This window comes from Spea bombifrons, chromosome 3, assembly GCF_027358695.1.
Source record: "Spea bombifrons isolate aSpeBom1 chromosome 3, aSpeBom1.2.pri, whole genome shotgun sequence".
Classification (NCBI taxonomy): domain Eukaryota; kingdom Metazoa; phylum Chordata; class Amphibia; order Anura; family Pelobatidae; genus Spea; species Spea bombifrons.
The window spans coordinates 85,741,954-85,758,508 of record NC_071089.1 but is presented as its reverse complement, the minus strand read 5'-3'; the positions used below and the strand labels follow the sequence as shown (position 1 = coordinate 85,758,508).

Sequence of the window (16,555 nt, the reverse complement as noted above, 5' to 3'; positions counted from 1 at the left end):
TTGTCTCGTCCCCCAGCTCCTCGCTATTCTTCGCTGTGGGATGTTGCGGTGGTGCTTGATTTTCTGCGTTCCTGGCCGGACAACGAGTCTCTTTCCCTGCGTCAATTGTCCGCGAAACTTACCTTCCTGCTGTGTCTTCTTTCTTTTCGTAGAGTTTCGGATGTCAAGGCTCTCGATACACACGCCATTTCCTTTTCCCCAGAGGGCTTGGTGTTCCAGGTCCATAGGAGGACTAAGACCTTTTCCTCGTCTATCTCCTATCCTTATTTCCTTGATGATCCTAAGATCTGTGTGGCCAGATGTGTGCGGTCATGCTTGTCTCGCTCGGCTATGGTACGTCCTTCTTCGGTGTCCCAGCTTCTCATTTCTTATGTTAAGCCGTTTAAGGCCGTCTCCTCCCCAACTTTAGCTCGTTGGGTGCGTTGGCTCCTCTCTCTAGCGGGAGTGGATGCTAGTTTTGGGGCGCATTCGGTTCGGGGGGCTGCTGCATCTTGCGCCCTACGGTCGGGGGCTGCGCTGGACGATATTCTCAAGGCGGCGGATTGGTCCCGGGCTTCCACTTTCCGGGAATTTTACTTTCGCCCGATATCTTCCGCGGCGGTGGCTTTGATTGCTGGCGTTAAAAATGCAAAATAGGAAGCCTCCTGTCTTGCCTTAAAATTGGAAATTATTCTAGCCTTGGTGCACGAATAATTATAATTTTAATAAAGACAGGAGGCGAGTATTTTCCCTCCCATCCCTCCCTTTCTTGGGTAAGTTGTTTGGTTTATTGCGCATGTTTTCTGTACTGTTGTCTGCTCCTTTTGCTGATGTTGGAGGGTATGTTGGGGCTCCTCGCTGTTTAGTGATTTTATCCTATGTATTCGGAATATGGTCCTGTTACGTTTCTCTCTTTCTTTTCAGCGTGAACTCTCCGCTATGGGTTAGAGATTCGGCTACTCCTGTTTTGAGCTCCGTTGGCTCCTGCCGTTCCTAGTTCTTGGAGGATGCTGGTTCCGGTTCCAGTTCTGTTCGGTGTCCTGCTCGGTGTTCTGCGTTGGTCGTCGAGTTTGATGGACGTTTCTTCAGTCCGGTTCACAGCGTCGAAAGAGGAAGAGGAGGATGGTTTAGGGGTTTATATACCTCTTATGTAACGTTTTCTATTGGTTGTTCCACTTATAATGTTAACTCTTTCTTTGCTGCTACTGTGAGAAGTAAAGGAAGTAATGCAAAATACTCGCCTCCTGTCTTTATTAAAATTATAATTATTCGTGCACCAAGGCTAGAATAATTTCCAATTGTTCCAGGACACTGATTCCTCCATGTAGCCCATGCTTCCTTCAAATAATCCTAAGCCTTTGAATCATTCTCCCTAAACCTCCATATAAACTGAAAGATTGCAAGAGGGTGCCGTCTCCTCCTTCTCTACTAGAATGAGATTAAGGGACAATATAATGTCCCAGGCTGCCTCACCAAAAAGATGTGTATTAAAATACTTTAATATGCATTCTTTAAAAATTTAATATTTAAAAAACCCATGGTCTGACAATTCTTATTTTGAAGCAGCTAACCAGTGTCTGGAAAACACTTCCATATAAATAACTGGGAATGCTTTCTCCAGAATGAGAACTTGCTGAGCCAGATCTGGAGTTTACTTACGGTAAGTAAATCACATGACAGAAGATGTGTTCTGGGGCAAACGCATATACGATAAATTCTCCAGAATCCCACCATGCATTTCCAAGGGGGACATCATGATAGTTTAAAGGGACTTTTAAGCAACTATATGCATTAAATGATGGCTGGACTGTCACTATAACATGTGTTAACAATATTTTGTTTTTTTGTGTATTGCCAATGTTAATCTTATTTGTAACGTTGTATTGAACCCTACCAATTCAATTTACCCCATCAAACCGTATTTTTTTGAAAACAGGATGCCCCAGGGTATTTCAAATACTGGTGTTTGCGGTAGTCATTATTTGTGTTTATCTTTCACATTGTACTTTAGGTAGGAATTTCCTAGTATATGTCCCTTCAAAGCAACACCCCATATATGATCAGCAACATCTCTTGAGTACAGTAATACCACACATGAATGGGTTTGCCGGGTTGTTTGGGGCTTAAAGGCCACATTTGGCCTTTTTTCTTTTTAATTTGAGATCTGGTCAGTCTGAGCCCATGTTTACATCTTTGAACTTGGCCAATTGAATTGAATTTACCATACATTTTTTTTAAACTAGACACCCCATGGGTATTAAAAATGCTAGTATTTTAACTCTTTTCATGCCAGGATTTTTGGGAAGATACAACGCTAGTTTTGCTTTTTTTATTTTAATTATTTTTTTAATTTTAATTATGCAGTGAAATCACTGCATAATTATTATTTTATTTATTTACTAATCATATTGTGATTAGACAAACTGGACAGACTACCACTCTTAGCATAGACATGATAGGTAGATAGACAAATATTATTATTTATTGATACAATTCCATCATATTCCAAGGTGCTGTACAAAGTTGAGGCATCTGTTAACTACATCTCCGCAAATATGCTGCATGGGCACTGATAACGATAAGGTAAAATCAGTCCAGGCATTTCATCAGTCAATAGTAAAAGAGTGCACTATGATTTGTGTTGCAACCGTTCTTTACTTACATCTTGAGCACGGTGGATGGGCAGACACTGTTATCTGCACTACTTTACCTTACCAGCAAAGGGCACTGGATGCAAATCTGCACACAAAATCTAGACTATTGCCAGTGATGTGTATATCCTTAAAAAAACAGCCAATTCGGAAACCTTAAACTGATGAATGGAGCAATGGTATACGGGCTCAGTGTGACCGTAGAGCTCACTTTTTTCTGCAAAAAAATACAATACAAGACTTGTGGCATTTTTGGTGCCCATAGGTAATTTCCTAAACTGTATAATTGTACTGTCTTTTATTATTTTATTATTATTACAGATTCTATAACCTCCAATATGAGGATTTTATCACTGAAAACTACATGTGCTATTCAGAAGGCGCCGGCCCTCTTGAGACCCAAATTCCTCTGTCGCCATCCCTCTTCTTTTCAAGTGTTCAGAATATCTGAGGATATGAGAATATCATAGCGACCTAAACACCAAAATACTGTGTATAGAAAACCAAAATGTGCATTCAAATTAAACTCTGTAAATAGATTATATTTTTCTTTTCAGTTACATAAACAGCTATCAGTGGGTCACACAGTCACATAAAAAGTCTTGGGAAAGCCATATCCACTAGTCTTGCCTCTAAACAAACCACCTAAAACAAAGTGTCTCTCCTCGTTACTTTCAAATGTAGATAAATATGAAACACAGGAACATAGCACACAAATTCTGATGACAGATAAGAATCATTTGGCCCGTCTGCTAGGCCGGTTTTCCTTCCTGCTGTAAAAACCTCACACTTTAGCAGTACTCTGCTCTGTTTTATATTCTGGTTAGCCATACGCCTATCCATTACAAGTTTCAATTTCTTTAATATATATATTATAATAAGTCTGTTCTATATATCTACCACTCTCTCACTAAATTTTTCCTGGCTCAGAAGATGTCCCCTGCTCACACAAAATCATATAATGTGTTTAATATAGAAGACCGAGTAATAATTACGAACATCAAACTTAAGCAGGGATTTTAAAAGGCGGAACGTTTCTAAACAGCTTGTGCGGCTACCCGAACTTTATAATTGACGGACCAAATCGGAACGATCTATTAATAGGCAATATATTCACGTTGTTTGTATTTGTCTTGTAGTGTGTGTAAAATATCAGAACGTGGTGCTGGACTAATTTAATTATACGTTTTTAAAAAACGCCGAAATGTTGTCATCATAAACACGTTTGGACGTTTTCCACATAATGTTGTGATCCGAGCGACTTCCGCTTCGCAGTAAATGTGTCCCTAAACGTCGTTTCCTCTCCTGTGCGCATGTAGACGGCATGGGGAAGAAGAAAGCTGCGACGTGCGGTTTAGGAAGAGCTTTGATACGAGATCGAACCCAAAGCCAACGAGGGCAACGGGTCAAAGACTCCTGGGTGAGGGAATAGAAAACTGTGGCGCTCGGCCATGCTGTCATTATATGTGTCAGGCAAACCGATTCCCGGTGTTTTGAACGGTACATTCGAATAGTTAGACATTCTGATTCAGGGAAATGATGACAAGCCTTTGAACTTAACTCTATAGTATGGCCATGACATGTACATTGCTGCTTATTCCTGAAGCCCAAAGCTGCCAACAGTCCCGAATTTCATGGGGCATTCACACTAACCATGCTTTAAGGTAACCAAATTTGAAAAAGGGAAATAAATCAAACTTACAGGCTAGCACTGTCCATGTGCAAACAACAACATAGGAAAGCGTGGTGTGTCAAGGCGCTTTGCGGGACAACCTGTCTGATGCCAGGAAACTTGCCGTGTCCTTGCTCTAAAGTTGTATTAATGTTTTTAGTGCTATGGATGTCTGGTATTTTAGTCAAAGCCATCTGGTAACCCTCGGTGGGCTGCATCTGGGCTGCATACATGCCTGTGGTGTCTGCTTATTAAAGATTAAGTTAGTTTATGAAATGCAAGTTTGACATGTGGATATGTAACAAGTTGTTGGCGTTTGGAGTCCTGCGTTGGAGTGGATCCACCAACCTGTAGAGTTTCCAGGACATCGCTATGCATTATGCAGGGACAGCACCCTTAGGTTGGCTCTCTGTGATATATAGTGCTATAAGAATGTTTGATGAAAAGTTAGTGCAATATTTTAGGAATGTCATAGGTACGGTAGTTACGTTTTCCTAAAGTCCAGTATCAAAAGAAATTGGTGGATTTATACTGCTTGTTTTTCTTGCAGCTGGTTGTCAACATCATATCGACAAGTTAATTTTAATGTTCTCAGTTAACACTTGCCGGTTTAATGAAGATTCACTCTTGTTACCCTAGAATATCATTAATTTCTCATGGCAGGATACATCTTGCAGACTCGATAAGTTAAGGTTAAGTTTGTAGTTTCCTAATATTCGTTTGTATTTGATTTACATTGCATTGTTTCTGCTCCATCACCATCAATGGGAAACATGGTGCATCCTCTCACAACAGTTCAGAGACGCTTTGGGTAAATAAGGGTTAACATTGCATGAATGAACATATTATATTGTGTTTAACAATGCCTCAGATTGGTAGTGCCTATGCATTGTTTTCCTGCGTCCTTTACGTATGTATCTCTTGCAGCTCCACACCAGTGAATTAAATGATGGATATGACTGGGGGCGGCTGAATCTACAATCCGTCACAGAGCAAAGCTCTTTAGATGACTTTCTTGCTACAGCAGAGCTGGCAGGGACAGAATTTGTTGCAGGTAAGCAATATTTTTAATTCTTAATAAGTGTTCCTTATACCTGTAGTAAAAAAAAAATGGGGCTAGAGGAGCTTGATTCATGCTTGTTAATTCTCATTGAATAATTAATAATGTGTTCTTTGCGGGTGGTATGCTTTATTAATTGTCTGCTAGTGTTTACATGGTTGCTTAGCTCTCAAAAACATAATCCTGGTTTCCTTGTCCATAGAGAAACTCAATATTAAGTTTGTCCCTGCTGAGGCCAGAACAGGTTTACTTACATCCGAGGAGTCAAAAAGAATTCAGAAACTACATGAAGAGAATAAACAGTTTTTATGTATACCAAGAAGGTGAGAATTTTCTTCGTACTCTTCAGATGAGCTGTTAACATTTGTACTGTATAAGTTTATATAGATGTACTTGATATATACTGCCATAAGTATTGTATGTAAATGGTCCGACATATTGGTGCTGATATAAAGTCAATGATCAACTTGGGAATACATAAAATTTTTATTTATTTGCACAGAATTAGGATTCAGAAATTGTCCGCTTGTTGCTGTTCTACCAGCATCTTCTATTTTGGGTAACTGCTAAAATCTGATCGTCTTTTGTTTTGTTTTGATTTGATGCTCCTAGGCCCTATTGGGATAAAAACACCAGTGCAGAAGTTCTCAAGCAATCCGAGAGAGAAAGCTTTTTGGAATGGAGACGTCAGCTTGCTCGGTATGTATAAATATTTAAAGTTGCTGTTCCATTTATGCAGCAAAGCATCAGTTGCATCCTTTTATTATGCTAACCAAATAAATCTTAGCAGATCTGTTATTCCTGGCAAAAAAATGCCAAACCTATGAGATTTCTTTCATACAGAAGAAATATTTCTGGGACAAGTTTGTGCATTTAAAAGCACTAGCGCTTTTTCTAATGCTGGACTTGTATATAAAAATGTTAAGTTCAGCAGAGTGGGTAGAACAACATGAATAAATTGTTTAAAATCTAAACCATTAATATCAGCTGTTCCCCTCACATAGGCTAGAAGAAGAAAAGAAGTTGATTCTGACACCGTTTGAAAGAAATCTGGACTTCTGGCGTCAGCTATGGAGAGTCATTGAAAGGAGGTAAATTATAGGATGAAATTGGCTAATAAATTGGGAATATAGTAGATGACTTTTCAAATATATATATGTGTATTTCTATATATATATATATAACATATATATTACACACGCAAATGTTTTAGACAGGTCGGAAGAAATGCTGTAAACTAAGAATGCTTTCAAAAATAAACAATAATGGTTTTTTTTTATCATTTAACATTTTTATCATGGTTTTACAATATTTACAATATTTTTAAGGATGGAGTATTATTCCCATAGAGATAACATTACATTTAAAATTAGGAAAAATTGAATAGCATGCATGTACAGTCTTGCATGTGTCAATTACTGATGTGACATATGTAACATAAGACAATGACAAACAGTAATTAATACATGGGTTGTGTTGCCTTATTACAATGTCCATTTAGAGCACATGATGGTAACAAAACCTTTTCTTGTTCCTGGCTGGTACACAGCAACATATTATATACCGTATTTGCTCGATTATAAGACGAGGTTTTTTCCAGAGCAAATGCTCTGAAAAATACCCCTCGTCTTATAATCAGGGTCGTCTTATAATCAGACCTCAAATAGGTCTGATTATGAGACTAAGATCCAGATCCCCCGCAGCGATGCAGAGGACCTGGATCCTCCTGTGTTAACCCCCTCCCCCCACTTACCGGTGCTTCTGAGTCCCCGGTGCTTAGTCCGGGCTGCGTGTAGAGCTCTACACGATACAATCGCGTAGAGCTCTACACGCTGCCCGGACTAAGCACTGGGGACTCAGAAGCACCGGTAAGCTGGAAGGGGGGGAGCATAACACAGGAGGATGCAGGGGACCTGCATCCTCCTGTGTTATGCCCCCTCCAATTTACCGGTGCATCTGAGTCCCCGGTGCTTAGTCCGGGCTGCGTGTAGAGCTCTACGCGATATAATCGCGTAGAGCTCTACACGCTGCCCGGACTAAGCACTGGGGACTCAGAAGCACTGGTAAGCTGGAGGGGAGGGGGGCATAACACAGGAGGATGCAGGGGACCTGCATCCTCCTGTGTTATGCCCCCTCCAACTTACCGGTGCTTCTGAGTCCCCAGTGCTTAGTCCGGGCAGCGTGTAGAGCTCTACGCGATTCGCGTGGAGCTCTACATGCTGCCCGGACTAAGCACCTTGGGCTCAGATGCAGGGGACCTGGACCCTCCTGTGTTATGCGCCCCCCCCCCAACTCAGAAGCACCGGTAAGTTTGGAGGAGGGAGGGGGAGTGTTAAATGGGGGGTGTAAGGCATTTCTGGAGGCAGAGTGCTCTTTGAAATGCCTTTTAACCCCTTTAATGCCACTCTGCCTCCTGAAATGCCTTAAACCTCCCTATATGCCACTCTTCCCCATGATATGCCTTTTAACCCTCTAAGTGCCAGATAGGGTTAAAAGGCATATAGGGTTAAAAGGCATATCATGGGGCACAGTGGCATATAGGGTTAAAAGGCATATCATGGGGCACAGTGGCATATAGGGTTAAAAGGCATATCATGGGGCACTGTGGCATTTATAGGGTTAAAAGGCATATCATGGGGCACAGTGGCATATAGGGGGTATAAGGCACTTCTGGGGCAGATGTGCATAATTGGGGGGGAAGGTTGGAAAATAGAAGGAAATAAAACCAAAATATTTTTCTCAAGCATACCTTTTATTAAAAAAGTGTTTAAATGAATTAACATTTACTGGTAAAACTTTTTTCCTATAGGGTCGTCTTATATTCAGGCTTTTTCTTTTTTTCCTAAATTAATATTAAGATTTGGGGGGTCGTCTTATAATCAGGGTCGTCTTATAATCGAGCAAATACGGTACTAACTACATCTGCATCCTCTGAAATATAAAGCCATATTATGTTGGCTCTTGGTATAGGATCTTCTTCTTTCTTAAATATCATAATGTTTGTTCTAATATACAGTTTCTTTGATTTCAGTGATATAGTGGTACAGATTGTGGATGCAAGAAACCCTCTTCTGTTTAGGTGTCAAGATTTGGTGAGTTCCAGATGTGTCATGAAGCAACAGTGACCTTTGGTTTATCTAGTATTTTGAGATTCTGCTGGTGGGGCCTAACTGGAAGGTCCAATTGTAGAGGAGTGGATTGGACCCTATCCTGCTCAGCTTTACTGAAAAAACACACTGAATGAGCCGTCGTATGTAAAAAGTTTTTTACAGTGGTCTGCGGTGCATTGTGTATGTGGTGGTAGTGAGGCATTGGGGAAGCATGAGAACCCCAGTTTGTATGCAAGGTGCTTTTGGGTGGGTAGGACTAGTACAGCAATTTAGAGAAAGCGAGGAACTGGAGCAAGAGAGACATTTTTTATATGACTGTTTTTTTTTTTATTATTCTTTCTTTGTTCTTTTAAGGAGCGATATGTCAAGGAAATAAACGTGCACAAAGAAAATATTATCCTAATTAACAAGGCTGACTTGTTAACAACAGAACAACGACAGTCCTGGGCAGATTTCTTTCAAAAAGAGGGAGTAAAAGTAGTCTTCTGGTCGGCATTGGCAGAAGCAGAAAGACTTGCTGCTGATGCAAAGGTATGTTAAGTCACCAAAAGGCTGTCTGGAACACATTACACGTGACTACATGCATGTCACTCCAAAACCTGCATTATACAACAGCGCATATATCATGTATATACAGTACTATAATTTGATATATACATATTATGGATGCAGACCAAATGACTCCTCCAAATGATCAGTCAGGTGAAATCCCACAGTGTTCCCAATGCTCTTAACATATAGTCTAACAGATTAATATGTATTATCTCCCCTAGAATAAATAAAGTTTGTATTTTTTTGAGATTGGGTCTTGTATTCACAGTTTAAGCCTACAAAGTTATTCTATTTTTGCTTTCCAGGATTGTCTAATGGAGGAAGCCGGAGAGGATGAAGAAGACACCACAGATGATGAAGAAAGTGAAGATGAAGCAAACCAAAGTGAAACAGATGCAACTCCTTCTAATGAAGACATGGAGAGTAGCGACACAAGTGATGAGTACGAGGACTGTGAGGAGGACGAAAGCTGGCAGACCTGCTCTGAGGAAGCAGATGAAGAAAATGAGGCTCCCTTCCAAGATACTGAAAAGAAACAGGACACCGTGATCTGTAATCACAGCCACTTAGTGCAAAGAGATGAGCTTCTAGAAATATTCAAGTCAATACATACTGGGTCAAGAGTTAGAACAGAGCAGATCACAGTGGGTTTGGTGAGTTTGAAACCTCTGTGTCGCAGTCATACCTTTAACATTTCAGGGAGGGTGACTTCTTGATGATGTGATTCATCAAACTGGTCAAACCTTCTTTGTTTTTATTTGTGTATTTTTATAGACAAAGCATGAAAAGAGCAAAGGGAGTGGGATAGAAAATGAACAGTGAGAGAAAATCAAAAGCTCATAATCCACATTTAGTGACAGATTCATAAAACTCTTAGTCCTAAACTATATAAACCCTTTGGTTTTTGGTAAGTTTGAAATGTTTTGTTAAGTACCCATTGTACAGCGCTACGGAATTTGATGGCGCTATATAAAACAATAAATAATATTTCATGCCTTAATCTGCTCAGGCATGTTAGAGTTTGTAGGAATGCATGTCAGACAGCTTTGCATAGTTCACTCTGCTTGAAATTGTCACCCATTTCTTAAAAAAAGCCTTATGTGACTGAAAGTACCCCTATAGAACAATTCTGCAGCAATTGGCCCCCCAGTTCCATGTAGGAAGTTTGGAACGCTGCATGCTTTGTTTTATGGCTATGTATAATTTAATAATGACAAAACCTTATACAAATCTGATGAACCTTACTAAATGCTGGTATGGGCTATATTTGGAGGACTAGATTTTAGTCTTTATTTTAAATTAGTTTGCTCATTTCATCACCTTGAAATCTACAAGCATTTTAAATAACGAGTTTGCCTTGGCAGATAAACTTTCATGTAGTTGTTGTGTGATAAGTCACTGCTTTTTTTTTTTTCAGGTGGGCTATCCAAATGTCGGAAAAAGTTCAACTATAAACACAATCCTTGGAGACAAGAAAGTTTCTGTTTCAGCAACGCCTGGGCACACAAAGCATTTCCAGGTAATGCATACATTATGTGGGATTTACTCATTCTATCATTTGATTGCAATCACAGAATAATTTGAATCTAGGGCTGCAACAACTAATCGATAAAATCGATAATAATCGATAATGAAATTCGTTGCCAACGAATTTCATTATCGATTAGTTGAATCGATTATTATCGATTATAAAATGAGGGTTTTTTCACAGCAAACGCTCTGAAAAATACCCCTCATTATATAATAGTTTAGTCTGACTCACAGCAGCAGCTCCTACTTACCAGCCCCTCCCTGTAATCACTGTGACAACTGGCCCCGCCCCCTTCCTTCTCCCAGAAGGCCAGAACCACATGGCTGTGACACTCATCTAACTGTAAGTATAAAATTAATATTTGGGCTGCTGAAAGTTAGGGGAGGTGGGGGTTAATTTAGGGGTTGTTATGGTTAATGGGGTGTTTAGGGTTAATTTAGGGGGAGCTATGGTTAATGGGGTGTTTAGGGGCAGCTATGGTTAATGGGGTGTTTAGGGGCAGCTATGGTTAATAGGGTGTTTAGGGTTAATTTAGGGGCAGCTATGGTTAATGGGGTGTTTAGGGTTAATTTAGGAGCAGCTGTGGTTAATTGGGTGTTTGGGGTTAATTTGAGGCAGTTGTGGTTAATGGTGTGTTTAGGGTTAATTTAGGGGCTGTTGTGGTTGACAGGGTCTTTAGGGTTAATTTAGGGGATGCTGTGGTTAATGGGGTGTTTAGGGTTAATTTAATGATGAGGACTGAGGGTTAATTTGATTAATTTAATAAAGTTAACTTAAGGTGCAGTTAGAGATAAAGGGGGGGCCAAACTAAGGGGAATCTAAATCCTGGGGGCAGTGAAGATTATTTATTAAAGTATGGTGTCAGTGTGCTGTGAACGGGTCTGTGACTCTATGAGGGGACTATGAGATATCTGGGGGGGGTATAAGGCATATCTGGGGAGGACGGAGTGACATATCTGGGGGTATAAGGCATATACATTATATAAGGCATATGTGGGGAGGGCAGCGTGGCATGTCTGGGAGGCAGTGTGGCATGCCTGGGGAGGATGGAGTGGTGTATCAGGGGGTATAAGGCGTATCAGGCACAGTGGCATATGTGGGAGGCAGCGTGGAGTGGCATATGTGGGAGGCAGCGTGGCATATGTGGGAGGCAGCGTGGAGTGGCATATGTGGGAGGCAGCGTGGCATATGTGGGAGGCAGCGTGGAGTGGCATATGTGGGAGGCAGCGTGGAGTGGCATATGTGGGAGGCAGCGTGGAGTGGCGTATGTGGGAGGCAGCGTGGAGTGGCGTATGTGGGAGGCAGCGTGGAGTGGCGTATGTGGGAGGCAGCGTGGAGTGGCGTATGTGGGAGGCAGCGTGGAGTGGCGTATGTGGGAGGCAGCGTGGAGTGGCGTATGTGGGAGGCAGCGTGGAGTGGTATATGTGGGAGGCAGCGTGGAGTGGCATATGTGGGAGGCAGCGTGGAGTGGCATGTCTGGGAGGCAGCGTGGAGTGGCATGTCTGGGAGGCAGCGTGGAGTGGCATATGTGGGAGGCAGCGTGGAGTGGTAAATGTGGGAGGCAGCGTGGCATATGTGGGAGACAGCATGGAGTGGCATATGTGGGAGGCAGCGTGGAGTGGTATATGTGGGAGGCAGCGTGGAGTGGCATATGTGGGAGGCAGCGTGGAGTGGCATGTCTGGGAGGCAGCGTGGAGTGGCATATGTGGGAGGCAGCGTGGAGTGGTAAATGTGGGAGGCAGCGTGGCATATGTGGGAGACAGCATGGAGTGGCATATGTGGGAGACAGCGTGGAGTGGCATGTCTGGGAGGCAGCGTGGAGTGGTATATGTGGGAGGCAGCGTGGAATGGTATATGTGGGAGGCAGCGTGGCATATGTGGAAGGCAGCGTGGCATGTCTGGGAGGCAGCATGGCAAGCCTGGGCTCAAATGTGCATACATTGGGGGGGCTGGTTGGGAAATAAAGACAAGAAATGCATTTTATCAAAGTTTTTTTTTTATTCTGCTGTTTGTATTTAACATCATTTGTTTATTAACCCCTTAATGACAAAGCCCGTACATGTACGGGCTCAAAATGCATTGTTTTCAATGGGTTTAGGGACCGCCCATTGTCCTTAAGGGGTTAAATTATTTTAAATAAATGAAAAATTTACATTCATTTTTTTTATCCGATTAATCGATTAATCGACAAAATAATCGGCCAACTAATCGATTATGAAAATAATCGTTAGTTGCAGCCCTATTTGAATCATTTAGCGTATGCTATTATTAGTGAAAGAAAGTGGTAATTGATCTAGACACTAAAGTGTTTGTGATACAATTTAATTTCTCAGTGAATATCTGCTAACATTCCCAGAGTACAAAGTATAATAGCAAAAGGGCTTGTATTGAAACTGGTAATTAACGGGTGATGTGATGGCAGTTGCAGCATAACAATTACCGTCTTCTACCCCAGCCTTAAAAAGAATGCCAGAACCAGCTGCCACCACTCAGGGGCAATAATGCAAAGGGAATATCAATAAATAGTTTCCTTACATAACTTTAGAGTAAAGAAAATAAAGTTGAGTATGATTGAGCTGCTCAGTTAATGGCTGTGTTTTGCAGACGCTGTATGTGGAGCCCGGACTTTGCCTTTGTGACTGTCCAGGACTTGTGATGCCATCATTTGTCTCAACGAAAGCAGCAATGATATGCAGTGGTATTTTACCTATTGACCAGATGAGAGATCACGTCCCACCGATCTCTCTCATATCCTTTTATTATTTTTCCCTCTGAACTCTAAATGCAGCTGCCGGTGTACACTGTCTGTCTTCTTTCATCTTACAAACCAATATGTACATGGTAAAGTAAATTCATTTCAAAATTACCGCTACCTATCTGTCCATATCTCCTGCTCCACATCATAACGAATACCAAAGTGCTCTGTTTCTCTGAAGCATTCTGCCAGAAAGGACCTCTAGATTGTTGTAGATAAACGACCGCCTTTCTTTGATCGGGCAGGACCATGGCAGCTTTTGTTGATGGGTAGCAGACCAAGTACCACTGGTTACCTTCTTTTGTGTTAGTCAATGAATGTTTCTGAAGAGGCACAAAGTTTTTAATGTGAACATAAGGATTACTATTAAAAAGGTGCAGTTACATACCTTGACTGTGTCACATAACCCAGCTTATCCCACGACCTGTTTTAGAAGCTACCTATGGAATTAACATCATCAGGCCCAGAGAAGATGAAGATCCAAACCGGGCACCCACCTCTGAAGAATTATTAACAGCCTATGGGTGTAAGTGGTGTGCAGCTTCTTAGACAACATCTAAATATTGGTGAATTGGAATTTACCAGCCGATGCTCAATTTTTCATAGAACGATTGCCTTAATGAAACTGGCCATGAAATAAGTTTGGCTGACTTGAAAATAAATGTTTCTACATACGTAAGATTGGAACGAAAATAGCACTTAAAACGCAGATAAAACCATCTGTTATAAGGTTTATGCAAAACGGGGAGAGAATGATCTGTAAGACACGGCAAAATACGCACCTAAAATAAAACTACATAAGCTTAATCTTGAATATACATCATACATATTAGGATAGGAAATATTTAAAAGGAAACATTCACAATGAGAGTAAACACTGATTATTTCCACAGACATGAGAGGTTTCATGACTGCACACGGCCAGCCTGATCAGCCAAGGTCAGCTCGATACGTACTGAAGGACTTTGTCACGGTAAGTGGCTTGGCTCTCTGTCGGAGCTCGCGGCACCTGAAGTTTCTTTCATGTACTCTGTGCTCTCATTTTCATAATCATTTGTTTTACGGAAAACAAATTGAATGATTGGGGAAGTAGTTGGTCCTCACACAAGCTATGAACCATAATCATTTAGCATAACTAAATGAAAATATTGCCGTTATCTAGAGGAACTAACCTAAGCAACAAAACATAAAAGTTGTCAAACGTTAAAATAATTGGTTTCGCAAATAAAAGTGCATTTTTACTGATGTCCATGCAAGTCTGGTGTCCATCATTTAGCGTTGCGAGTATGTAAGTGGCTTCATGCTACAGTTTCATATTGTGGTTGTGGCACATTTTGCTAAACACAATGAATCAGTGACTATACTGGAGCTTACATTGTAATGTTTTATCGATGGGGAACACCACCTTTAACCACGAGCATCATGTTCAACATAATAGCCGAGGCGCAGGATGTTATTCTAAAAATGGCAAAGATCCATCCATGCCTTATTGGAGTTGACGCCATGCTAGTATTCAGCCTCTATGTTATATAAATAATCATATGTTTTCCGTTTCTCTTGTTTTCAGGGCAAGCTTCTTTACTGTCATCCTCCGCCAGGAATTGAATCAGCCAACTTCCAGCCACAGCATTCCTTATATCAGGAGAGGACAGTGCTTTCTGAGGGTTCAGAATCAAGAACACAAGGTGGCAGGAAAGTAAAACAGATTGAGAACGTTGTGGACAAAACATTTTTCCATCAGGTAAGTGTTACAGATACAGATTCTTGTATTTGCAAAGGTTCAGGGCATCCTATGAGAGTACAAATGTATAAGCGCTTTAACAACAAAACGGCAAGTAATACTGAGGGACAATAGATAACCAATAGCGGCAGCGTTGATGAATCCTTTAAATGCCGAGTACGTATTAGATACGTGGTTGACAGTGTGGGTCTGGGCAATCAAAAGACTAATCTCATACATAATGATACTCTGAACACCACCAAGCATTGACAAAAAAACTCTGTAAAGTGAGGGCTACCAAATGGCTGGAGAAGTTTATCTCCCCTTTCATTTGAGGTCTTGAGTATATCTTAGATGTACTGCTTGCGGGCAGTTGATCTATTAGATTATAGTTTATAGAAACACACGGATTAATATAAAAAAATATTTTTTTAAAAAGGCACATCTGCTCTTGGGTATTTCAGCTGCCCTGACCCTTAGCCTGAATGATAATGCGGGTTGCTCTCCTCTACAAAAGTGGGTGCTTCTGGGGGATAATGGGGAAGGAATATGTTTTATCTTTTTTGTGTATACCATTGCATGATAAGATGTGATGTATGGTATATGGAGTAGGGGCTTTCTGAGCATCTATGTGCTTGAAGGAAAGCATTCTTATGACATTGGCTACTGGTATCAGTTCTGCCTATAGCTTCGGTCTAAGGTGTTTCATCTCAAACAGCACTAGTCTGGCTGATGAATTGGTGGTAAAGCAGTCCCTGTTCTACTCACTGTCACCTACTCCATAGCATGTCCTGATCGCACGATCTTTAGTAGCACCACCACACAGTGAAATGCTGCAAAGCACACTGCAATAGTGCGTTTCACTAATTTACAGAGCTGTTTGAACATTTTCTATAGGCACTAAAGGCAATACAGGGCATTTCATGTGTTCACAGTATTAATCCTTTAGTCATTGTGTTATAGGAAAATGTTCGTGCTTTGACCAAAGGAGTACAGTCCGTAATGGGATATAAGCCAGGCTGTGGCAGGACGCCACTTACTGCAGCCAGCACAGAGACAGTATCGGGAAAACCCTGGAAAAAGCATGGAAACAAAAACAAGAAGGAGAAAGTACGGAGACTTAACAAGCACCTGGATGCTTAACGCTCAGCTAAAGGACCAATATTTTTACATTTGTAAAATGCCATCGGAGAATAATCTCGTTTTTAACATTTCACCCCTAAAAGCCACGCTGTTGATGTATTATTCTGTCAAACATAATGGATTGTGCAATAAATTTGGCACCTGTTTATTCTACATTCTAATTTAATTCAACACTAAAACTGTATCTCGAATGCATAATATATTATTTGATATGTGTTTAAATTCCGGTATTTTGACAAAATGTAAATGCTTTGTAGCTGATATTCAAGGCCATATCGTAGCCAGTTGTCATGGCAAACCGGGGTGTCATTATATCTGATACCCCACAAGTATATAAAAACACATGATTTGAAATATTTGGTGGTGGAACTTTGTCCCTTGC

General features: G+C 41.0%; 1 protein-coding gene across 1 annotated transcript; it reads left to right on the top strand.

Annotated features, from left to right (window-relative positions):
• Positions 1 to 3,897: 3,897 nt before the first annotated feature.
• Positions 3,898 to 16,326, top strand: LSG1 (large 60S subunit nuclear export GTPase 1). Its single transcript, XM_053459559.1, has 14 exons — positions 3,898 to 4,050; positions 5,230 to 5,356; positions 5,565 to 5,685; positions 5,975 to 6,061; positions 6,367 to 6,453; positions 8,394 to 8,454; positions 8,827 to 9,003; positions 9,330 to 9,677; positions 10,442 to 10,543; positions 13,160 to 13,303; positions 13,713 to 13,836; positions 14,204 to 14,283; positions 14,878 to 15,051; positions 15,994 to 16,326. The coding sequence occupies exons 1-14, from the start codon at positions 3,955 to 3,957 to the stop codon at positions 16,171 to 16,173; spliced, it is 1,908 nt and encodes a 635-aa protein (XP_053315534.1). The 5' UTR covers positions 3,898 to 3,954; the 3' UTR covers positions 16,174 to 16,326.
• The last annotated feature ends 229 nt before the right edge of the window (positions 16,327 to 16,555 follow it).